We start from the raw sequence: 24,998 nt of genomic DNA, 5'->3' as shown, positions 1-24,998 counted from the left end.
CAAACTTATTAATTAGAGATCAATTATATGTGTCCGACTTAACGAGTGCAGCATAACATATAACAATGAAGTAATTAATATCATTTTAACTGAAAGCTTTTTGCGAGCTTCGTGCTGGCCCGTCTCCAGTGTGAACTGAGATGTTGTGTTAATAGCAATTAAGTAATCAACACGTCGAGAAACGACAGACGAAATGAGAAATTAAGTTCCTTATAAGACTAATACAACCAAAGTACACGAACAGTTTGATAGTTTAATTCTATTTCGTGTTCTGAAGGGTGATTCACGAAGAATACCGAACACTTCACACAATCGCGCCCAATCAAAGATGAAAAACACTATTGAACGGTCGGCGCCAGGAGTTCCCGAGGGGAAAATGCTAATAGAACCCGCGCCTTCACAAACAAAATCACTTCGCGACCCGAAAATTCACACTTTCAATGGGCAATTTCACCCTCGACGTTGACTCCGCCCCCTCAGACCCTCGAGAGGCTGAGACCTCATCACACGGAACAGTAACGCTCGCGCGCTCGGGCAGGATGGACGTGTCCGAGGACAGACTGTACGAGGCTCAGACGCCGGACCGCTCCGACACCAACAGTCCGAGATCGCAGATGAGCAGCCCCAACTCCGCCTCCTCCATCAACGTGACCGACCAATCGATATCGCTGACGCAGCACCAACAGAACCTGGAGACTCTGAATCGCATGGGGCTGTTCTTCCACCAGCAAATGCACCTGAACCAAAGCTTCGACGCCGTGAAGAGCCGCCTCGGCCTGACCCAGGGCGGCGTGAGCCACGGCCCGCGGCACACCATAGACGCCATCCTGGGCTTGAGCGGCAGACAGAGGGTCGCGGACTACGAGCCGCGGAGAGACGACCCTTGTGATGCTGTGCCGGTGTCGCCCGGAGCCGTCGAGAGCGCCGGTAACGTACACACACACATATATGTACCTTATCTCCTGGAGCTACAATCGTGTTGAATATCATGACACTTTAAAATTCCACTAAACCACGACTCTCGTTTATCTTTATAACATTTCACGTTGATTCTGATTGCCTTATGTTAATATTACAATGTACAGACACACATGTCGTGTAGTCGAGGATGTCCTCATAGTATATCCAGCTTCTGTAACTGCTAACATTAGACGTGTCAGAACAGTGTGAAGTAGTTCCCGGACATGTAATGAATATAACGACAGTTCCTATAATCACTATCGGTAATATTTATGTGGCACACATTTCATACTAAGGCCGAGTGGAGACACTTACAGCCGTCGCTCGGGATCCACTAATAATAACTTCTTGTCCTCATGGTCTTATACTTATTTCCGTTTAGTCATAAATAATATAAAGTATGATTATTTTTTTTATTATTTTCATTGATTTTTTTCGATCGAATACGTTTTTTTTTCACCTATATTTAAGGTAATATTTAAATTCATATCATTTATTGAATAAATCTCTAACTCCTATGCCTAAATATTAATTTATTTTCAAGATAATTTTATGGTTTATGTATGAAGGTCTCTTTAATATCAAACATATTTGTTTCTATATGTCTATCCATATTTTTCAATCTAAACAGTATCTATAAGACACCGGGGACTCGTTCGCGTGGTCGGGTCCTCGGAACGAGTCGATTCAAAACAAAATATCCTTTACATAAGAGGTATTTAAATTAACTAACCGAAATACTAATTCGATTCTATATCTTTTTAAGTATGTATAGTTTGTTTGTCTATGAAGAACCTTTAAATTCAATTTTAATATTATTTATAACTTTAAATATACCAATGTTTAAGGTTCGGTTATTTTTTTAATAATCCCAAGTGTTACGGACTAAAATCTGTCATTATTTTTCAAACACCTCGCTAAGGTTCGGGCTTAAAAATGTTAAATACGGAGAAATAAAGTAACAAACAGATACACTAACAAACTATATATGCGTGACCGGTGACGTGCGACAAACACATTACCGTCATTTAACAGTTGAGCAAAAAATATATACAGTCACAGGTGACGTGGGAAATATAAGAAAAGTATAGATTTTAATACGCACTTATTTATATAATTAGGTTTGCAGTAGGTGCGTTAAAATGAGTGTTGTAAGAACTATTTTCTTCATATTTTCCTAAATAAATAATAATAATATTATTATAAATAAATATATATAATATATATTTGAATCCTGTTATATTTAGTTATTCTTAATATATCATATTTAATTTAAAACACTACAATATAAAATATATATTGAAGTATAAGGTTAAGCTTTGCGGGCTTCGAGAAATATTGGACGTAGAGGTTCTTGACTTAAAAGTTGAAGGTGATATCGCTAACCCTTTAAATAAATAAAAATTACACATATATTAATATATATATATATGATGTGTAAGTTTATACCTGTAATGTTTGTAACGTGTGTCACTTAACGAGCGCGCCGCGTCCTCTCTCCGGCCGCTTACGCTATATGTTTCTCAAGACATCCGGCCGCTGTCACTGTCCTTACAAATGATTTAAATTGATAATTTACTACATAATAATAATATTGATTGATAACTCACTTTACATTTATATGTTATATATAAAGCTGTTTTTACGAACGCTACGAAACTTACAATCTCATAACAAAGCTACCTTTTAAGTAATTTCTTTTGATGTAATTATTTTTATTATCATTTGAAATATTAGGCCTGTTATTATAATATTTTAGTTTTCATATAGCTGTTTGAGAGAATAGCTTTAGTAGACAACTATAACACAATAATTATTATTAATGCGTAACTTTTCTCCTTATATAGTAATATACATATAATAGTAAAAAATAGATAAATAGTAATACCTTTAATATATACAAACATACATACAAAGTTTCTTAATCAGATATATCAGTGAGGTTGGGTGTTAGTAGTTATAGGACGGACGCTATCTCGACCGGCGTCACTCACACTGAATCCAGAGCACCTACCAGGAGCGGAGCTCGGCTCGAGGGTGACAGACGTACGGCTTGCTATATACTATGGTATATAGCGGTTCAGATTGAAACCTATCCTATTATAAATACTTTCATACAAAATCTATTACACGAACGGTATTTCTCTATAGCCAATGTCTAAAACACTTGTTTCATTTCTTATTTGTTGCGGTTATTTTAGTTGTATAATTATATACTAACTATATTCTCGTCTTAACAGTACGTTATTTCATTAAAGTTTTGGTCGGGATGTATCCAGCTGGGCCGCGTTTAAACCGACGGTGTTTTGTTTCACGAAAAATCGCTTCATAATAGTGTCTATAGTTCCAGTTAAAGTTAAAACTTTAAAAGGCTATCTAAGTATAAAAGGTTCTAGTTACGGTTATGTCTCGCTGGTGTCTGCTCGTGACTGATCGGTGACTGATCGGTGACTGACCTGATGACTGATCGTTCCTCTGTTTTACTATCTCGGACTGTGACTTAGTGCCGATGTATTTAATAATTATAAAAAGTGCCCAACAAAGTTTTATCAGAACATATCACTATAATTATAACAAGCAGTTTCATTGTTACGTGTGTCGTTTCGATGTTCGATATGGCAGACATATAAAATACTGTTAACAGTTAACAGTTGTTTTATATTATATGTTTTTTATTATTCAATAATTATATTACGAGTAAACCAGTAAAGAGTCGCCGGTCAAATGTATTTCGTGTATCGGCTCCAATTAACTTAACTAACATTGTATTAACGTGAACGAATTCACAAATTATTGTAATGTGGCTGACTCTAAACACGCTGACTCCACCCGGCCGGTCGCGCTGGAGCCGCTGGAGCCGCTTTAAAAAATAATACCACAGATATACAATTACATATTAAGTAAAATTAAAAGCGACTCGAGAACCGAACGGTCCCTTATAATTTGTACATATATTATTTTAGTTGCTGAACACGAGACTTATTGATTGAAGAGTCTTGGCTCGCGTGAGTTCCGACTGAACTTCTTTGTAAGGAATCAAAACGAATTTGTGTAATTCGTATAATATTAATTAGTCGTTACATTTTCGGAAGGTTTTAGTTCAACAATTAATATAACGAGTGCACGTGACCCGTGACCCGTGACCCGTGACCTGTGGGCTTTACGTTTATTAATATATACTACATTCAATAGATCCATCCGCTTTAATAACTTCTCTATAAACAATACTTACTCGCCTTTGATATGTTACTCACCTGTGAGTATATATCACGACTTTTGAACTGTTAATAGACTATCATTTATTCGTTATACTTAAGACCGCTCTCACATCCAGAACAAGCGAGGCTCACAACTCGGTGTTGGAACATTTTGCCTGCTTCTGTTTCCTTCCTGTTATATTGTGGGTGTCTTCATGTTAAGAGCGTTCATCACCTACCACTTCATTGCCACCTACCATCAGGTGGAATGCGTTTGTATGAGAAAAAAAAATTATATTCTGGATAAATTCAGTTTCCCTTTAAATTAATTATTTAAAAATCAGTAACGTCACGAGTAACATTCGGAAATTTTTTTTTTCAATATCTTAAGCCTTCATATAACAGTACTAGAAGTTAGTTTAAATATTCAAACACAGTATAATAAGAAATATAGCTATTGACTAGACTAACGTTTAAAAAACGCTTTTTTCATCAATGCTCCTGATTTTTGCCTGTTGTCATTTTATATTGCAAGTTTTCCTAACAATCTATAATGTTCTATATATGTCAGTGAACGCATTCATTCAGACAAACAAATATATAGGTTTGTTTGTCTGTCCGTACAGAACGTTGAACGTCCATTATATGTCTAGTGGTCTCTCGATAATCGAATATCGATGTAATATTCGCGCGAATCGATTGTCAACCGCAAATCGACTTCTCATAAAGCTATCGATTAATTCACAAAATGGCGGTCGACTGGGAATATTGTTCATAATTATGAAGTGATTGCTCGGCTCGATCGCTATATCCGATGTTATTATACCAGTAATGTTATTTAGGTATAAAATATATGTTATATAATTTAGTGTATATAACTGTCACAGCTCTCAGGTCGTAAGAAGGGACGTTTGTGCAATGTACAATAAATATTATAATGTATTATATTATTCGTCTGGTTTAACGCGCTCACCCCGGTAACCAGCTGTCTGTTCTGGACAGTTCATAAACTATTTTATCATAAACATCGTCAAGAGGTCGAACATGAAACAGTATAAGATAAGTATCACGTATAGAACATTAAGAGGCCGCGATAAGTGAATTGAACAAATTGATCGAATTATATAAAAACAAGATTAAATAAACAATTTAATTCAATAAAAACAATTTGACGTCGACCGTCACTTGTGAGTTGTGAGTTGTGACCCAGATTAAGTGGAACATAATCAATGACAAACTTGGCTCGCATCGAAATGTCAAAATATAATGTAACGTCTCTATCACACACGCTACACTAGACAGAGACGGAGAGATAGACGAGAACTGACACAAAACAAACAAAACTGGCAACGCATTAAGATGTTTTACACTTATCGCGATAGCATCATCTGGATATATATTTTTTTTATTATAATAATTATCGATAATCTGGCAACACTCGCAGCATCATAATGGGCCGTTGTTTTTTACATGGCAACCCTAATCACGTGTCAGATTTAGCGTGTTGCTACATATTAAAGCTCTTCGGCATTAATGATTTCACAAAGTGGATTCGTTACTTAATTTATTTTTTATTGTCGTTTACTGTAGTGATTGCAGTGACGGTTCATTATTGGGGAATAGCGTGAATCTCTCCTATCATAATATAATATATAAAGATATTTATTTAAGTTTATGCATACGTTGTTTACGTAAAAAAATACTATTTTTTTAAATTATAATCCAATTAAAACTGAATCGAACTTTCTAATATTGAATGTATTCTGTCGCTCGGGTCGATGTATACTGAAACTTCTAACATATACCTATATAATGAACAGTGGTTTGCCTCTACAAGGATGTCAGTATTACGGTTCCAAGATTCAACCAATATTCCCTTTTAACCATCGGCCTCCCAGCTGTAGGTATAATAATTATTATATAGTTCTTGACATGTTGTCTGTAGTAATACTTTCAATACTTCTTATTTCCGTAACATACTTACATACAGACATCCGCTGTGATTACAAACATTATAAATTTAAAATAGTTTATCAAAGATGGGACACTACAGTCCATCGCCGTATTAAACAAACTTCACAGTAATTGTTAAAACATAATGTAAATATATATTTATGTTCGGAACAACATTCGCTCACATCACAATACAGTTGTAATGAATCGGTTAACAGACACACGGACAGAGTAAATAATTGACTACGGACAGTCGCGACCAGGGCGGGCAGCGCGGGTCGCGGGCAGTCGTTACCTTAGAATTATTAGTTTATAAAGAATAAAGAAAACGATCTTGAGGTTTTAGCTGTGATCAATAAAATCACCGAGATACTAAATCCCCGTGTGATACGTGTCGCCTCATTTTCGCTGAGAACTTTTTTAATTTATATGATGTTAGTTTATTAAATAAAATTATTCCGTCTTATTAAAATTTGTTGAATGTTACGGTTGAAATTTTGAAAAAGAGACACAGCAGAGACGAAAAGTATTTAAAATGATATAGTTGTATCAACTATCACACTCGAGGCGGGATTACTATTAACACAACGTACTCGGTATTATTAAAGATGATTTATAAGTTACCGCAGAAGGCGAGGTGGCCAGCAGATATGGAGCGCAAACAAGTGTTCCGTTTGAATATAATAGCATTATCGTCTATAATTAACATAAACCAACAGAGGCGCTGTTTGATTTGTTGTTTGTACGTAATTGTAGGCCCAGGATAGTGTTTGCTGGCGTTTGTTGGCGATTCTTTATAATGTTGTTACAACTCGCGATAACCCGCTGTGGGCTACAGGCCGTGTGTTCTGTGATGTTTATGAACGGTAATGAAATCGTCGAGGGAAATTTAGTTCAACTTGCAATAATGTATTTAATGTTGCGAAAAAAAATTCATAATATAGGTGAGAGGATCTTCTCCCGTTTCATACTACCCGTAAATTTACTATGTGTTACAACTCATGAAGTACACCTCAGCAACTAAGTTACCTATATTTAATGATGTGATCCATGAATATGTAACTGACATTTGTAATGAAGCTTAGAAAAGAAAAGTTCGTCATGACTTATAAGAGATTTATCATTGAATGAATATTTGTGTACAATCCAGGTGAAGGTTCCTGCAACAGTAACGATGGGTTCCAACCGCCGGCGGAGGACAAGTCGGCCAGCGACGACGAAGCGCCCCGGCCGGGGTCCGCGGACAAGAAGAAGCATCGCAGGAACAGAACCACCTTCACCACCTACCAGCTGCACGAACTAGAACGAGCCTTCGAGAAGAGTCACTACCCTGACGTATACTCCAGGGAGGAACTGGCCATGAAGGTGAACCTGCCAGAAGTCAGAGTGCAGGTCAGTACTCATTTCATACATATTAATGGTTTTCAGCACTTTATACATACTTGTACATATAAGTGTGCATGTCTTAAGGTAATCCGGCGTTATAATAAGAGTTCGCGTGAACATACATTATGTTTCCACCAAAACTTCATACAAGAGATGTCAGAGATGAATCTAGCTGTACTACGAAACTAATATTTTTCTAAACTAATATTTTGAAAACCACATACTCCCGACGTTTCGGTTACTTTGCAGCAAACGTGATCATGCTCGGACGAGATGTCTGTCAGTTGGTCTTGTTATTTATCATCTGTAATAAAGTAACGCTCAGTGATCCGATAATATTAGTTAAACTGAAATTAATACTCGCGAAAATCTCTCATTACTACAATACTACAATTATCAACATGGACATTAATGTTAGATAAAACCTTTTTAGGAATTAACGACTTTTTTTACTCTATTGAGGGATGCTAATAAAAAATATTATCGTCACGACAATACCCACACACCCAAATCACATCGGCAAACTATTAGTGTTAAGAAAATTATGAAATATATCAAAATATGTTACAATTAAAAACTCCTAACTTAATTACCGCAAGGCATGCTAATTAATTGGCTGATCCTAGTTTATAAAACATTTATTCACGTCGGTTCAAATGCAGCGCTTTAATAAAAAGTTAAAAGCTCATAATTGAAGCCTTCGTGTTTGCACAAAAGCTAATGGAGCATTATACGAGTATATATATCATTCACTAAATAATTGAACTTAAAAAACGGGACCAGAGCGTCTCCCTTTATTAAGTGAAATGTTAAGTTCGCAAACAGAATCGACTCGAGGGTTCGATCCATAATGAACCTAAGGGGCTTATGTCACTCAATTCCCTATACGCAAGACGAACATATGTCAAACTGGTGCCAACGTTTCAAAAACTCTCAAAACCCCCCTTCGCCGTACAATCGAAAGGGAACAGAAACGATCGCTGGGCTCGTTCTAAAGTGGACGCTCTCTAATTGCTTCCTTAGTGAACCAACAAAAACGCCAAAAGTTCGGACCAATTTAGTTTTTATTGTGAGGGAGCAAGGCTCGCGTCGGAGGAAGTTTGCGGTTAGGTCGTTTCGTTATATAATACGTTTGTTGCTAATCTGAAGGTAATAAAGGGTTAGGAATGTTTTTGATGGGAAAACGCGTCATTTCGGGTCGAGTTCGGTGACGGACCCATTCATAGATAGCATACAATATAAGAGCTGTTAGAAAGTTTGGCGAAAAAGAATTAGCAAACGTTCTGTGCAGGGTCTTATTGAATAATGTGTAATACGCTGTACGGAGTATTCATTACATGTGATACAGTCCGTAACTAAAACACTCGTCAACAGCACGAGCTCCTGGGCCACACTTTCCGTCGCGTCATTAACATTTATCTCAATTCGTTTGTCCGTTGACGGACTGGACTACTAATGACGACATTTCAATTACCAACCCCTTCGCCTCGACGACTCAGGACAAACAGCACGTTAAGAAAACTTACTTTATTATATATTATTAACTGGGTATGTTATAGATGTTTGTGTGGCTGCGTGTTACATTGATGATGGACACTTGTTTTTGACTTGTTGAATTTTCTCAGATCAGGGATGTTATAGCAAATTTCTAATATGATACACAATGATAGTTTAAATATGTTACGGTTTTCCTCCTAAAAACATTTAAAACACTCATGAGAGTTATCTTTCAATTCATATTAGTTGGTAGAGAGAAATAAAACGTGAAGGTTTGTATATCGTCATTGTGTAAAGCACCATCGGTGTACGGTGTACGGTGTACGGGGGAACAAACACAACAATAAATCCATTAAAACTCAAAACTAATTACACGTCCTTAAAAACTACTCACAGAATACAATAACTCACAATACGTGTGACTGACTTCACTAAATACATCGCGAATTGAGATTATATCGTTGAGATAACATCTTCAGTGGGGTTCTGTGATGGGGTCGGATAATACATTAATAGATCTAATAAAACGTTACATTTTATTTCTATTTACTGCACCTATTTGTGACATACTATGTTGTAGTGTGACTTTCCTCGTCGACTGTTATCAATGAATTATATTATGAATCTGTTTTGTTTCAAATGTCCGACAAAATATATTGAAGTCTCTTAGCGGTTAGGCTATTGGAAGTTACGGAAGTAGGTATATGCATAGTTATGTTATTTAATAATAAAAAAACATAAGAAAAATATATTCTTTCAATAGAAATGTACAGAAAATATCAATAAACAAACTTATAGCACACATTATTCTCTAGAAATGTTCTACACTGCTATGATAACTAATTTTTTTATAAAATGAAGACATGAAGAACTGTCTCACATAGTTCGAGATGTTTAAAGAATAAACGAAAAGCCGTGAATATTGTAATATATTAGTGAAGGACTTAGTGATTGTGGGAGATTTAATGATTTTATAATACAATTATTGATTCAAACTGAATTTATATAACAGTTACACTTTTCGTATATCTATTGCATGTCTCATTACAACCGCCGCAGAATGCTAGCGAATTACTTTGTTTGTTTGAAATGAATCTGTTTCTTATGTATTCCATACCCTCTGCTGTGGCTGTCTTCTGACTACTGATAGCAATAACAGGGCATTTCCTAAATGATTCAATCGAATGGGCGCTATACAAAAACTATCTTTATATGCTCCGATGTTTCACAAAACTAACGCACAATATATTAAATAATAATTTCATATTTTTTATGTTGAAAATAGCATAAAATCTAAAATCTAATATAAAGTCGGTGAGGTCGTACTCCGTAACGTTTCATCGGAGTGCTCCACAGTTCACCCCCCACTCGGCAATAAAACTGTTCCGTCTCTCGTCTCTCCAGTAGGTACCCTCTATCGCTTGTCACTTCATCGACACGCTCGACTTACGACCTAAACGCGCTAATAAACGTTTTTCTTCAACACCCTGTATAATACTCTACAATCCAATATAAGATCTATCGCATTAACGGAAGGTTAGTTTTTCTATAAAGATCAACCAAAGCGGAAAACGTTAGAGTAATTTGAGCTCTGTGCGGCGGCTGTAAGTCTGAAATTAAAAGAACGTGATTCATAATGTAATAGTTTGTAAAAACAGCTTTTAAAAATGTATTTGTTTTGTGAGAGGTCTCTTGTAATTACAGAGCTGTTGTAACTGATAGCCGTTGAATGAGTTTCTTGCGAGGGGATGATAACGTGTCTGTGTGGGTTATTATCAACTTCATTGATTTATAATAGCGAGTGATGTGTTCCACTTAACAGGTACGTTATTAGCATATAAAATATAATATGTATTGTTACATATTTAATACATATAAAATAATAATATTAATGAGTCCAATAAAACAATATAGTTACGGTGTTCTATGTTGAGCTCCGAATGTCTTTTCTTTTGTTCGTTCTTTCTTGTCTCTATATATAATTAAATTTTCCCTTAATTCATTTTAATTGTTCCGTGTCGGAGCTGTAATTGAGTTTCTGTTCAGCGATTTGTTGTTTCTATTTGTTTATTTACTTTACATTTAATTTGTGTTACATTCAGATATGTAACTTTAGTCGTATACAATTCTTATAGTTATATCACTTTACTCAAAACGTGACTCTTTCATATCAATAGAGTTTTTTAATTCATATATTGAAACGATTTATGAGAAATTTTGCAAACGAATGAACTCACTGAAATATCAGTAAGGTATATTAAATATCAGTAAGGTATATTATATATTATTATAGGTTGTGTATACTAAGCGCCTGACTCGGTAGTTATACGTGTCTCTGTTTAAAAAGTGTCTATAAGTGAGTTAGCAAGTGAGTTAGTGTAACGAGCGTGAGCCGCGGTAATCGACTTAGACGTTTCACACTAACTAAATATTCAACATATCATATACTACACTTATAACGCTACTTGCTCTGTGTTTACTTCTATACTACGCTCACTTATAACATGTGTGTACACTCTGTAGTTCTACGGTAAGCGTATCTTATAGTGTCTACCGCCATGATCGTGTGTGTTATGTTGTGTAATGTCATTAATATCATAAATCCTTTAATCCCCACACCTGATCTGCTCGTGGACCCTTTCTTCCGCTCCACGTTCAGACCCTCTCCATCTTCATTACTCTCATAAACAGACAAAAAACATGATCACACCCGAAACACCCCAACGAACTTAAACGATCCACTTACAGGCGACATTAACCCGCCTCAGACGAACACACTCCTTATTTGCATCAAAATAAGAACTAATTTTCCATACGTCATCTTAACTGGCTGTACATTGTCGCGGAATGGACTGCAAAATTCAAAATTTTGCTATAAGCCAATACAGTCACTGTGTGTAGACGATAAAGGTGATGATGGCATGGGTGTATTATGACGCGTCGCGAGTATCGTTCCAGGCTGTGTGTCTCACGAGTCTTACACGGAGTTTCAGCGACACTCGCCATAAATCAAACGAGCGAGTGAATCGTCTTCATCAGAGCCACGTGAGGAGCTGCTTCATTACTTATTGTAATATGTTTATTGTGCCGAGGGCTTTGTGTCCCGGCTCTTACTGCCGCTCCTGACTGCAGCCTCGGTGATCGTCTACCCCTGGACCTGAAAGGAACTCGCTAGCTGCGCTAATCAATAGTAATATCAAGGGAGCGGATCATAACTCGCTTTGTTAACGAATAATTTGATTAAAATTTGACGGCTCCTTCCGCCTCATGAAAAAAAAATAATATAAAAATAACACAGGAAACTACCGAATATAAGGGTAATTCAATTACTACCTATAAAATATCCGACCGGTTACGATGACCCGCGTGCAGGGGTTTCTTAAATCGGTACCTTCTGAGATGAAGGCTCAGGTTATTCTGGTGGCCGTCACAAAGGCCGAGCTGCCTATAGAACAGTTAATAGTAGGTTCTGTAGGTATCATGTCGGTGTTTATCGCGAACGCCGGCGGAACTCTAAACTCGATATTTCCGTCCGCGTCACTTTTTATTTCGGATTACGTTTTGGAGAGATTCAAAACATGCGAAAACACAATCATTCTGTTTTATAGCTCGTCTAGACATTACCTTTGCTTGGGTTTCAAATAAACTATCTACATACATATTTCTCTGTAAGTTCAACAACCTTTCCTTTATGAACAATATTCTCAGAATGTACAATACTAAATATATTTCTGGTATAAACTCTAATCTCATTCTATGAGATGCCTCCGTCTAAGCGTCTGTCATGTTTCTGGTACCTTGAGGTTTATATATTATTACTAACCCTACCCGTCGTCTGTTTGTAACAAACAATTTTCCGCCCACCAGTTCAGTGTGTCCTTACTAACCTGTTCAGTGACGTCACGTGTATTGGTTAGTTAAGTAAATCCTTCTCGTGTATTCTAGTAGTTCGTATTAATAGGTATTTAAGCGCCGTTTTCTTTATCATTGTCGGCGTCTCACAAACAATCTTCCGAACAATTCCTTAACTATTGATACGATCCTCTCCTCCGAACTATTCAGCGCGGTGTCACGGCGGCGCTTCAAGAACGTTTCATACAAACTTTGTCATCCCATCTAGATAACTCTTATTTTTTTTAAATAAAGTCGTATATTAAGTATTTGGTTCCGAAGATAAAGTTGTGTTACACATAATTCCCATTTAGATCGATTCCAACTTTATTTTAATACATCTAAGATTCATAATCGGTACTCAACATGTTCCTCGTTCTAGTAACGTATCTTCCGTGTCACAGTATTATAGCCTGTATGTGTATGGGGTTAAGGCCCTCGCTGGTCTCCGGGCCGCCAGCCGCTCACTGCCAGTATCGGGTTCCTCGTATTGTCGGTGGCAGGAGCTCGGTCTCTTTGTACTAATATCCGTATTTTGATCTATTCGCAGATTTCGTTTCCAATTGTTAAAACTTAAATACGTTCGTGACACTTTTTCTTTCTTTTCTTGAATGCAGACTTCTTATGTAACGTCTCCCGGCTCTGCTTATTATTTTTTCGTAACGTTTTTGTATCTGCATTTGATACAATACAACATGTCACACAAACACGAGTTTCAACGTTACATTTGCCTTTCTTAGTCCTTTTAGTTCTCCTGCTATTCCTCTCAGCTTCATCTTTATAGGAACTGATTTAACTCAGTCTTCTTGTTTTGTTTCGTCAACATCGTGAGTCCGTCACTCACACTCATCATTTCACACATATTGCTTCATGTCTCTCTCCATACAATTGTGACCGTTTCCATCTCCACCTCGTCTTACCTCCTAAGTCCCGACTCTCATCTCATGTAGAGTATTAACATATAATACAAAGGCATGTTTTTGTTAAACAAACTTCTCTTTTTATATTCCTGTGATGTGCCGAAGCAGAGTCGAGTATGTTGAAATCTCTTTATTATATTTTTCAAGCCACTCCACAGACAACTTAATATATCTTATCTTCTATTAATGTTTATTTTATTTACTACATCTACCTTTGCATATTTTTTTACATCATTTGTAATGTCTTATTCGCTATTTAATAGACTTTGATCACTTAACTCCATCAACTTGAGTTCTTTATAAAATTAATTATATATGTATGCTCACGCCGCTACTTCGTCTGCATTTGTTTATAAGTTTAAGAAGCCATATATAATCTTAGAAATATAGTAACTTAATACTTAATAAAGATGTATGCGAGTCTAATCTAAAGGACTTATAAGCGCGATGTATTAATATTTATTGTATATAACTCTGTCTGTACATAACATTAACACCCAGGAATCTGTCACTACGAGTTCTTCATGTCAATAATATTTTAAAACATTTTATTTGATATATGATAATAATAAGTAACGTAACACATCATGTATTTATTATGCATTACATTCTCTGTTGTGTTTGTATGTGACGTCGTTTCCGTCAAGTTTCTAAGTAAATTATTTAATACAATCTCATCTATATATTGCGGAGTGCTGACATTAAAGAGCGATAATGGACCTTAATGTGAGGGCGTTAAGACTCACCGCCGGAGTCTAATTGGCCGTGAAGACATCTCGCGAGCGTCAAAGCTGACAAATAGTTAATTAAGGTTTCAGTATATCAGGTGAGCGGCGAAGAGAGGATCTCGTCTTATATAAACAGAATTAACGATACCTATCATATCATTATGATAACTCTTTTTAGCAACATCATTTGTTCTCATTTTAATGATAAAGGAGTCACTCTTATATTTATTGGAATGGCCAAACGAACAATTAATATAATACAAGGGTAATTAAAGTTATTCTCATAAAACGTCTTATGAACAGTCTGTCGAGTAATTATTATAATATATATTTAATAATATTCTAAACGAATGGTTTTTGATTTTCTAAGACGATTAAGAACTTGATAAAGCAATGAAGGAGGAGTCGGTCCGAGGCTGACTACGCACATAGACACACACACACACACACACACACACACACACACACACACACACACACACATACAAACATATACATACATAGAATGTTATATTAATATAAAGTGTAAGGCTTTTTGGTGAAGATGGACGCGTGAAATAAATGTGAAAAGTGACAAAATGTTATTATGAAGAATGCTGAAAAACCGTTTGTGTTCGTCTTGCCAAGACAATATATCAAACACAATCTCCATCAGACCCCCGAGCTGAGAACCCTCCTCGTGAACTTCTCGGAGCAGATGACGGTCCTTTTGAATCTGGTTAATAATGGGTAATAATGAACCCTCCGGCAATAATAACTCCGTCAGGAACAGATCACTAATCAATAGTTAAACTGTAACTCGATACATTTGCATCAAATCGTCGGTTACGCGGCCAATTAGAGGACGGCACGTGCACGACACGGACACGACACGACGACACGCGACCCCCGCGACACGCGGCCCACAACTGTTTAGTAATGTTTGACTTATGTTTCATTAGCTACATTATATCCAAAGTTGAATCTGATCTCACTCAATGAATATGTTTTCTGGATCACTTGACGCATTGATACTAAGAATACTCGTATACACGTGAGCTGTCTTTGATAAATACGAGTATACAGGTGTTTAATTAATTCATTTTGAAGAACTCGGCACTTTGAAGAGTTGCAAGTATAATGGCCTAACACTGGTTGACTAACAGAGAACAAGACTTCGTCTCTAACATATGTATATATACCTATAAATAATGAAGCCCCGGCCGTGTGCGAAAACTCACACATACGTTTATATGTTCATTACATTTCAATAGTTGTAGTTCTATAGGTACGGTACATATAGTCCGCATAGTATTTATATATAAAAAAGGGTCCAACAATAGTGTAGTTGTTCGCGGTTAATATTACAATTTAATGATGTTTTTTGTATGTCTGTGAACGTCAAGGGGAGGGTATTTAATCCTAATTACTTTTGAACCCCAAACAAACGTTACTCGGGACAGAGCGGTCTTTACAAAGAGGTTTTATTGTTTATTATGTGTCACAAAACTTGCGATCGACGAAGAGAATGTTCTGACAGATATTAATAAAATAATAGAGAGAGGCGATCGGCTCCTTTCAAAATAATATAGCAAACGCAAACAGAAAGATTTACAGAGAACTTAAAATAAAGCACCTGTTATATTAAAATATCATTTTGCAGATATGAGTCATTGCAATAATAAAATTGAAAATACTTTTATCTATAAAACATTGTATTTTTAATAATTAAAAAGCAATCCATTACATTACAATGTTGTGGAAGTATTTAAAAACGAATGAACCGAGTCGCGGACTTTAATTACAGTTGGCCTGATTGGAAACAGGGTTCAATACTTACCGTGTTATAAACAAACACACGCACAGTAATAGAAATATATTGTCATCATGGATACTGTAATGATGACATCTTGGGTGATAAGAAGTAAACTGACGCCGAGCTCTGGGTTTATATATTAATAAATCTAAAATTAAATTTGCTTAATAATATCAAATACATTGTTGTGAAATGTTTAAATGTCTTTAGGTCGATTGAAACAAACCGTATTCCGTTTTAATAAAAATCCGTCTCCGCTGTGAGAGAGGCGGCCTCGTGGCCTGATTGTTAAATATGTCGGAGTTTAAATCACTGGTAATCATTTGAAGAGTCGCTTTATTAAAAGTCAGCAAACAAGCTCACTGCTAGTAACCGGACGGGGAGTACAAATAAGGCCGCGTGCGCACCTTCATAGACCTCATATTGAACCTCGAACACACTGCCGACTGAACAAGGGTCCTGAAGGCCCAGGGCTAGCGCTGGCTGGTTCATATTATATTGTGACTATATTAATGTATAGTCATATAAAAACAGTTATCAAGTTTGTTACCGAACTGAAACTTTATTCATCTACCTCTACTCGATAAAATAAATTTATAACATGTTTTAAATAAATGTTCTTAATGTTTTGAAGAGATGCTGAACCCGAAATAATTATTAAACATATATATATATATATATATATATAAAATGTACTAGGTATATATTGGTCTCCGCCGCCCGTCCTCCCACCACAGCCCTAGGAGCTTCATAAGAGGGGTGATGCAATGTTTGCGCGACCTCTTATTGAATTTGTACAAAGATATTGGCCTTTAATTGCTGGGGCGACCTCTGACCCGCTCAGTACTAGCGACTAATAATGGAGAAGACGAAGAAACACGCTCGCTTGTAAAAAGACATGCCTGGCGATGACCGATTACTCTCAGATATAATAGTGGGTCGAGAAATAAAATTAATATTACATATTGTCAAAAGGTACAATTCACTGCCTCTCTTACAGTCAGAAATATTTTTAATATCATTTTAAACATATATATGTATCTCTTTATATGTCTCTGTTCGTGTTTCCGTTAACATTTTTGTAACTAATTTGTGTTCAATTTCATTCAGTTTTATTTTAAGTCTTTATTTGTGCCACAAAACGACCACAAATTGTCCAATCACAGAGCTACAGTCAATATTGGCTCCTATTTTATTCCGATAGAGACCTTTTTCTCCCGAAGTCTCCCGATACTTAGGCTATAATGAAATTGTATAACAAATAAACGATGTGAAGATCGAATAAAATTAAGAGTTCGTCATCCCGTTTTCAATTCTATTACAATAAAGTTATAGTTGAAGATTGATCGCCGACAATAAGAGAGTGTCGGGAGGGCTCTTGTGAAACTAGACCTTATGTGAGTGAGGAAGAGTCGAGGGTCGGCTGCGCGCGTGTAACGTTAAGGGGACGTCATGCTGTTTGTCGAGAGTTAATTTAGTTGTGGATTAACTTAGTTTGAGTGATTGATGTTTTTAGACTCGCTTTTGATGCGAGTTTGCGGCTGCACTAGTCGCGCCCCCCGGGGCCGCCTCAGGTTCATAGTAATTGTCGGTTCGAGATCGACTCCTCACAGTCCCCCGTCCTCCGAGCTCGCGGGTAAGAGATTCATATTTAATATCATAGTCGACCATCAAACAAGGTTCATTCAGGCGTTTCATTCGTCTCCGGCCTGTTTACTGTTCAATATGTCTGTCCACGGGCCACGTTAACCGCCGTCAAGGCCTTACTCTTCTCTATATGTAAGATAATAGAACTATTCTATTCAGAGAACATTTTTTAACTAGTTCGATGTTACCTTAACTTAAGGACGTGTTAAACTGTTCACATAACTAATTATATATATATATTCTCGTCTAAGCTGTTGTGATATACGTAGATAACGTTTATGTACTATTCTCCCCAACACCTATCGTCTTTCACAAACATCAAAAACAACTCCTAAAATGAGTAGTTCTTAGGAGTCACCTGCAGGCCTCGTCCGTCAACTCCACGCTCCTGAGACCTCCCCTTAAGATGTTACACCCGTCAGTAACCGAACCTGTACTTATAACAGTAGAGTTCGTTTCGGGTGTCGGCGACCCAGGGACTTAGGCCGTTCTGTTTCCGCGAGGAAGGTTATTGGCTAACTTTTGGTCCACGGGCTGCATCTAAGATGGCGATGGTCGTTTATCTCTTTTGCTCCCATAGTTTTAATGCTATCGCCGTCTCTGTTTGTTTCTTGAAAGAAGTTTCGTCGGGAGGGAAAGGGACGAGTGAATTCGTTAAGTAAATAAAGAGGTATCGGAGTAGATCGATGGAGTCTGCTGGCTGGTGGCTGGTTGGTCTGGAGCAGGCGAGGCGCCGTGACATTACTTTCACTGATCCAAACTAACTTTAGCAATCTTATTATCTCAAATTATCAACTGCATCTATTTCCAAACAAGTCATATATTCCTTCCAGTAAGTTCTCTGCTCTGTTACGATCTCTCACTTCTTTAGGAGAGAACTAAGCTGAAACCATTTTTGATCGAGCATTTCTGTAACAACAAGACCAAAATATACTTTTACCATAAACCAATCGAACGTAGATCGAACACGACACAATAAAACAAGTTCCGTTTCTGGTATTGGCTGTATTTTTTTCTTCCGTCTGTTTGTTATTGATTGCGGACAGATGGACACACGGTTGACGGCTGACAGTGAGTCGGTATTGAACACGACAGGGAAACAAGAAGACTGAGGCAGAGAGATACGAAAATATAGCCTAGTGTCCCCGGGTTGTGACAAATTTAAAGTATTAGGAACTACTTCACTCAGATATAAAATTGTTTGATTTATTTTCAGCTCCATATATAATTTGATTGTCCAAAATAAATCTCATTAAAAACAAAGTTAAATTCAAATCAATATTTTTGTTATATTCAAGAGCATACAGTCCCAACCATCACCCGACGCGCGTTGTTTAACAGACAACAAATATTAAAAGGTTTGTAAATGTTCAGATATTGTTCGAGGCTCAGTTCCAGACTTGATTATTAATGTTCAGCGCTACTTCTGGTAGTGTCTTACAAAATGGCTGATGCCAGTATTATAGTTTTTAAATACAAGTTGATACTTAAATGTTGCCATTACGAACTAACAATGGTTCAGTATTATTATAAATTATTTTCAGCCATAAAAATAATTCTAAGGATTATAGTACATTATGATTAGTACGGTACAGATGGCGCCACTTGTAACAATTTATCCTGTATTTTTAACAAACTATTCAATTTGTCTGTTACTATATTTTTTATCTGAAAATGACATAATATTTAAATATTTAAATTAGAGATCAAATACAATATATTAAAAGTATTGGCGGTAACATCATTCTTTAAAATCTTAGATTGTACGACTTTCGTCTGCACGCCCTCCGTGTGTTTTATGTGTAGAGTCAGAACGGCGGTATTTCAGAGGTCGCTCGTTCTTATTGTAATTATAAATTTTCAATTTGAATTTAATGATTTTTAATGAAATCAAACATAAATTATAATGTCAATAGTTTTTCCCATAAACTAACAGATCCCAAACCTCTTCACGTTCTATATGAAGCCTCCACCGTCACACATCACCGTCGGCAGTCTGTGTATCCATCTCAGGAAGTCCTCACACTTCTCTCGTTATCTGAGGAAGTCTCAATATCTCCCCCCTCGACCCCTCTCTCCCTCCCTCCCCCTCCCCCTCACCCACAACTTCCGATCTAATAGCGCATTTGTCTGTCTGTCAAACTTGTACGGATGTTTTGATACAATGAGGGAAATTCTTACAATCTAATAATATTTAACACCTTTTGTTTAGTGAGGACGTATTCATATATTTTATCAAATAACTGTCTTTTGCTATATCTTCAATTGATACATGATAGAAGAGAATCAATTAAAATTACTTTATTCGATAGTAACAAGGTAACATCGAATAAGTGTTCCACGTGGTCGGTATTAAAATTGTTTTAATTCTTTCTATTCACTAAAAATAACACCTCAAAAATTCTTACCAATTAAAACACTACAAGGTCAAAATACACATCACGTTATGTCAGAAATGCCTATGTTTTATGGAAGGGTAAGTGTAGTGTATAATGTTGAAACACGCAACTCCCGGAGGACTAATTAGTCGTGCGGCGTTCCTCACTTAACGCTATTAAATTACGTTTAAATGCTGTAAACGGATTACGAAGCTCGAATTGTATCGAAAGAAACAAACAGCGCTCATGTAAATACGCGGACAAAGCGAGTTCATGTGTTCCGAGTCTCCGCAAAAAATGTTCTGTAAACGGTTTAATCCGCAAATGAAATACTCGCGGAGCAACAAACAGCTCCACAAAAGGGAATTCGATTTCGATATAATTGAAACAAAGTAACACATGTTACCAGCGAAGTCGATTTGTCGAGCGATTAACGTTTAAAGAGTGTAGTGTGCGAGCGCGCCGTAACTCAATTACTGTGAATCCATCGCGACAACCAGCGGGGCCTCGGGACCTCTAAAACACCAACGGTGACTCGCGCCCGACCTGACATCTGTCAACTTAGCCTCGTTAGTGTTTTGACGTTTTTTGTGACAGTTGTTTGAGGCGGTGTTTGTGTTATTGAATCGGACGCTCGATGAGATTTTATATTATTTGATTCATTACCGGACAGGGAACAGCTCTCCTAGGGCGGCAAGTCTCAGTGAGCGTGGCCAATTGATCGATTGAGTTTCCACGTCGATTAGATTCTATGTTTGTCTCAGAAATTAGAACATTAATGCAAGCAGTTAGTTCCTTTAGTCGGCCATTAAAACCGGTATCCACGTTCATATCATTTTCATTGTTATCGTCGTTTATAGTCTTTACGAACGTTAGTTAAAGTGTATGCAAGTGACATGAAACTCCTCGCCGTCACGAGTCGTGCCATCCCTCGTTATATTGACGAGACCGACTCACGGAATACTTTAGACAACAACTGCTCGTTCGCTTTTTATTTTGTAATAACGCTTATTTGTGTAAGTGCTTATTGTAAGCTACGAGGACAGTAGAGACGGATGCAGCGACACGCAGAGGACGTGTTCGATGACGATACAATGTGGCGGTAGTCATGTTAATTTATAATGTACGTTGAACTTTGTTTCGACAGAGTGTTCTAAGTCGGCGGGCCGCGGGTCCTCGGTGGCGTGTCGCGTGACTCCACACACACTCTTTAATGTTCCTGGTCCGCTCCCCGGCCACAGTCATTTGTTTTTATTAATTATCAAAAACTTCGGCTCCGTTTGTTCTTATAATTAGATTTCCGTTTCCTCGTCGTTTTATAACGTCACTGTGTTTTTAAAACAATTATGTCTTTTCATAACGATTCATTATAGTCGCGAAGTTAATGTTTTCAAATCGAATATTCGTAATGTGTTGAGTTGCCTGGTTCATGTTCATCAGTAATGAAAAATTTGTATTATAAATAAATCTCAAATAATATATGACAGGAAAGATATGATTTATTTAGAGATTGATGTGCCAAGAAATATTTGAATAAAAAACTAGTTACTAAAAAAAACCGATCACAAAGAGGAGTGTTGTTATATTAATAACCCTTACTTACTTCTATTAATCATAAAAGTACCATGATGCAGACATGGTGTCATGGTAGGAAGCAGGAAGTAGCTCCGAGGGTCACCATCAGTCTTCCCCGTCGAAGCCTCGACCCCGACTCCCCTACATGCGTTACAAACTTTTAATGTGAAACATAAATCACTTGTAATTGTGCATTTATATTTATGTACGAATTAAACTTTTTATTGTTTTCCTGATATACTTCAGTAAAAGTTGGCTTTTTAATAAATTTATTAACAGAAGCAATAGAGCAAGTAATGTGAATCAGATCGGCATATTTTATTTTCGTTTTTTAGTTAATCATTCTCATCATAACTAATTGCGCTACTGAACAGATTGTAGTTGTTGCTGTAATCACAACATCGACTGACCCGTCACTGCCTCACAAGTGAGTTCCTTCTTTCCGTTCCGATCTTTAACAACGTTTCATATGTCTGAGGAGTCGCATGTCCCGGCGAATGGAATCGAAACGGTCACGCGATCATATTTATATTTCACCCCCAAATATATCATTTGACACTAGGAGTTCACGCCGACTATACAACTCATATCATCAGGAACTGGCTCGAGATTCGACTCTATTTATATCAGTGTAGAGATTGATTCGTTACGAATCTGTACAGTAAGTTATAACACACTAGGCCAGCGTCAGTAGTATGTAGACGTGATTGTGTTCGCGTTCGTCACACGAGACGCCTGAACTCGCCTGTCTTCAAAGTTTCCTCAGTTTAGACTTCAGAAGGTCGTTTTGTGTGTGATTTACGTTCTGAAGCGACTTTTTGTATTTTATTGCTTCCAGTTATATCAGATGTATGGCGCATCAATTACCGCGACTCGCTGGAAGTCGTCTTTCACTTCGTTATATTAGTCGTTGTTCATTGCAGGGTGTCGGTGATCAGAGGTATAACAGTTTGAAAATAGTTTACGAAGGGGAAAAGTTTCGTGGAAAGACAATCGCTTTATGTTTATGAACTGTTAGCATTCATTTATACCGGAACTTTACCTATTACATGCACCACAATAAATGTAGGCCCTGATACTTCGATACTAGATATAAACTATGACCGTATTGAGGAAAACTTGTGGCTTACTGTGACGTGAGCGATTATCTTTATAACATCGACGATAAAGACAGGAGTTTATGACATATGTATGTTTATAAAACTAATTAATGTCTGTTATTCTTCAGGTCTGGTTTCAAAACCGTCGTGCCAAGTGGCGTCGTCAGGAGAAGATGGAAGCGGCTCGTCTGGGTCTGTCGGAGTATGGGGCGCCGGTCCCAAGACTCTCGGGGCTCGGTCTGCCCGTGGACCCCTGGCTCGCTCCACCGCTACTCACAGCACTACCTGGTGAGATCCTCACACCCTTACAGTATCTCAGACTAGACTTCAAACAGTGAGGTGTCCATGATTAACTTATGTCTACTCTTTTTCAAAAAAGAGTTACAAATTATTAGTATTCAATTGAGACTAATTTCAGATAGATTAGGAAAAGTTTCCTATAAGTAGGTAAACAAACATTTCGTAAGTTCCATAAAGAAAACAATTTATTCAGTGACGGAGATGTTTGTTTGTTAAGACTTTAAAGAATTTGTAATTGAAGACATTGGAATATTTCTTAGTTAACGGCTAACTGTCTATGAAATAAAACCTATAAATTTTTAATTTCAATCTCTCCGGTAGTTTACTACAGGTATTCTATATAAAGTTGTTCTCACTGGACATAACTCTGGTTCATCTTTTGATTCATCATTTCCATTATTTCTCGCAGGTTTCCTGAGTCACCCCCCGTCAGGTTACCCCTCGTACCTCACCCCCCCCGCTCCACCTCCTCATACCCCTCACCCCCCACACACCCCACACACCAATCATCCCCCCACACCCTCGGACCCACGCTCGTCTTCCATCGCCGCTCTTCGACTGAAGGCCAAAGAGCACGTGGAGAGCATCAGTAAGGGGCTGACGATGGTGTAGTTCGTCAAGACGCAGAGGAAACGCCCTGGAACTATATCATAGAGCAGTCATCTAGGTGTGCAGGTCCAGGTCTCTGTCTGTCATATAAAGGAGTTGTATTTATTTTAGTGTCAGTGAGTGTAGCTCCACGTCTCTGAGTTAACTTCATATAACTGAGTGTACGTTATAAAGCAATAACTGTAAATATAATTAAGTGACGTATATATTAATGTTCCACTAACTCACACGACCCACGACGAGTCGGCCCCTTGATTTATTTAAGTATATTTGTTTACTAATAAAGCATCGCTCATTAACTATAACATTATTGTAAATATACTATTATTATAAATTGTTTTGTAGAACGCTGGTGACACACACACACACACATGTAAATATAGAGTGTATATAAAATATTAGTAATTTATTAGATTATGTAATGTTTCTAATATATTTAAAAAAGGGAAATTGCGTTTCCGAGATGACTTTGTTTGGTTGACGACAAAGTTAACGATAAACTATAATGTACATGTAAATACTGAGTGAATGTTGTAGGTCAATTAGTTTAAGAGATACTGTATACACGACGTACATACATAACGACAGATTAATAAATGTGTTCTTTCATATATTGCGTTTAATTTAACAATCAAAGACATACATTCATTAAGTATTTGTGTTTATAATAAAAGCTACTATTGATGAAATGAAAATTGATCTGTGTTTTATTAACTCAGACCTTTAGACACTTTAAATGATGTGTGAGGTTGTGAGCCACCTCGATGACGACTGACGGCAGACACACGGGAACTAATGACGTAATGATACGAGAGCAGATGTTAAATAATATAACGCAACGTAACTTGTGTCATATGAGACGAAACCTCTCAGCATTCAATGGATTCACCATGCTGATGCCGGGTCCATCGCGTTGCAAGGAGAGGAGCTTCAACAGTGCCTGGGACTTGCGACCCAGGTGTAGGTTTAAGGGGCCCCTATCTAACGCGCGTTAAACGCTCACCTCCAATGTCCAAGCTCCTCTCCCTACCTAACCATATTTGAAAAGAACCTACTAGGGCT

General features: G+C 37.2%; 1 protein-coding gene across 1 annotated transcript; it reads left to right on the top strand.

The window, feature by feature from the left end:
- Positions 1–515: 515 nt before the first annotated feature.
- LOC116773429 (retinal homeobox protein Rx1-like) lies at positions 516–24,547 on the top strand. Its single transcript, XM_032665857.2, has 4 exons — positions 516–927; positions 7,261–7,502; positions 23,156–23,315; positions 23,737–24,547. Exons 1-4 carry the CDS (start codon positions 540–542, stop codon positions 23,937–23,939), a joined length of 993 nt encoding a protein of 330 aa, XP_032521748.1. The 5' UTR covers positions 516–539; the 3' UTR covers positions 23,940–24,547.
- Positions 24,548–24,998: the final 451 nt, after the last annotated feature.

Source organism: Danaus plexippus, assembly GCF_018135715.1.
Source record: "Danaus plexippus chromosome 22 unlocalized genomic scaffold, MEX_DaPlex mxdp_33, whole genome shotgun sequence".
In the NCBI taxonomy this organism is placed as follows: Eukaryota; Metazoa; Arthropoda; class Insecta; order Lepidoptera; family Nymphalidae; genus Danaus; species Danaus plexippus.
This window is presented reverse-complemented; position numbering and strand designations above follow the sequence as displayed.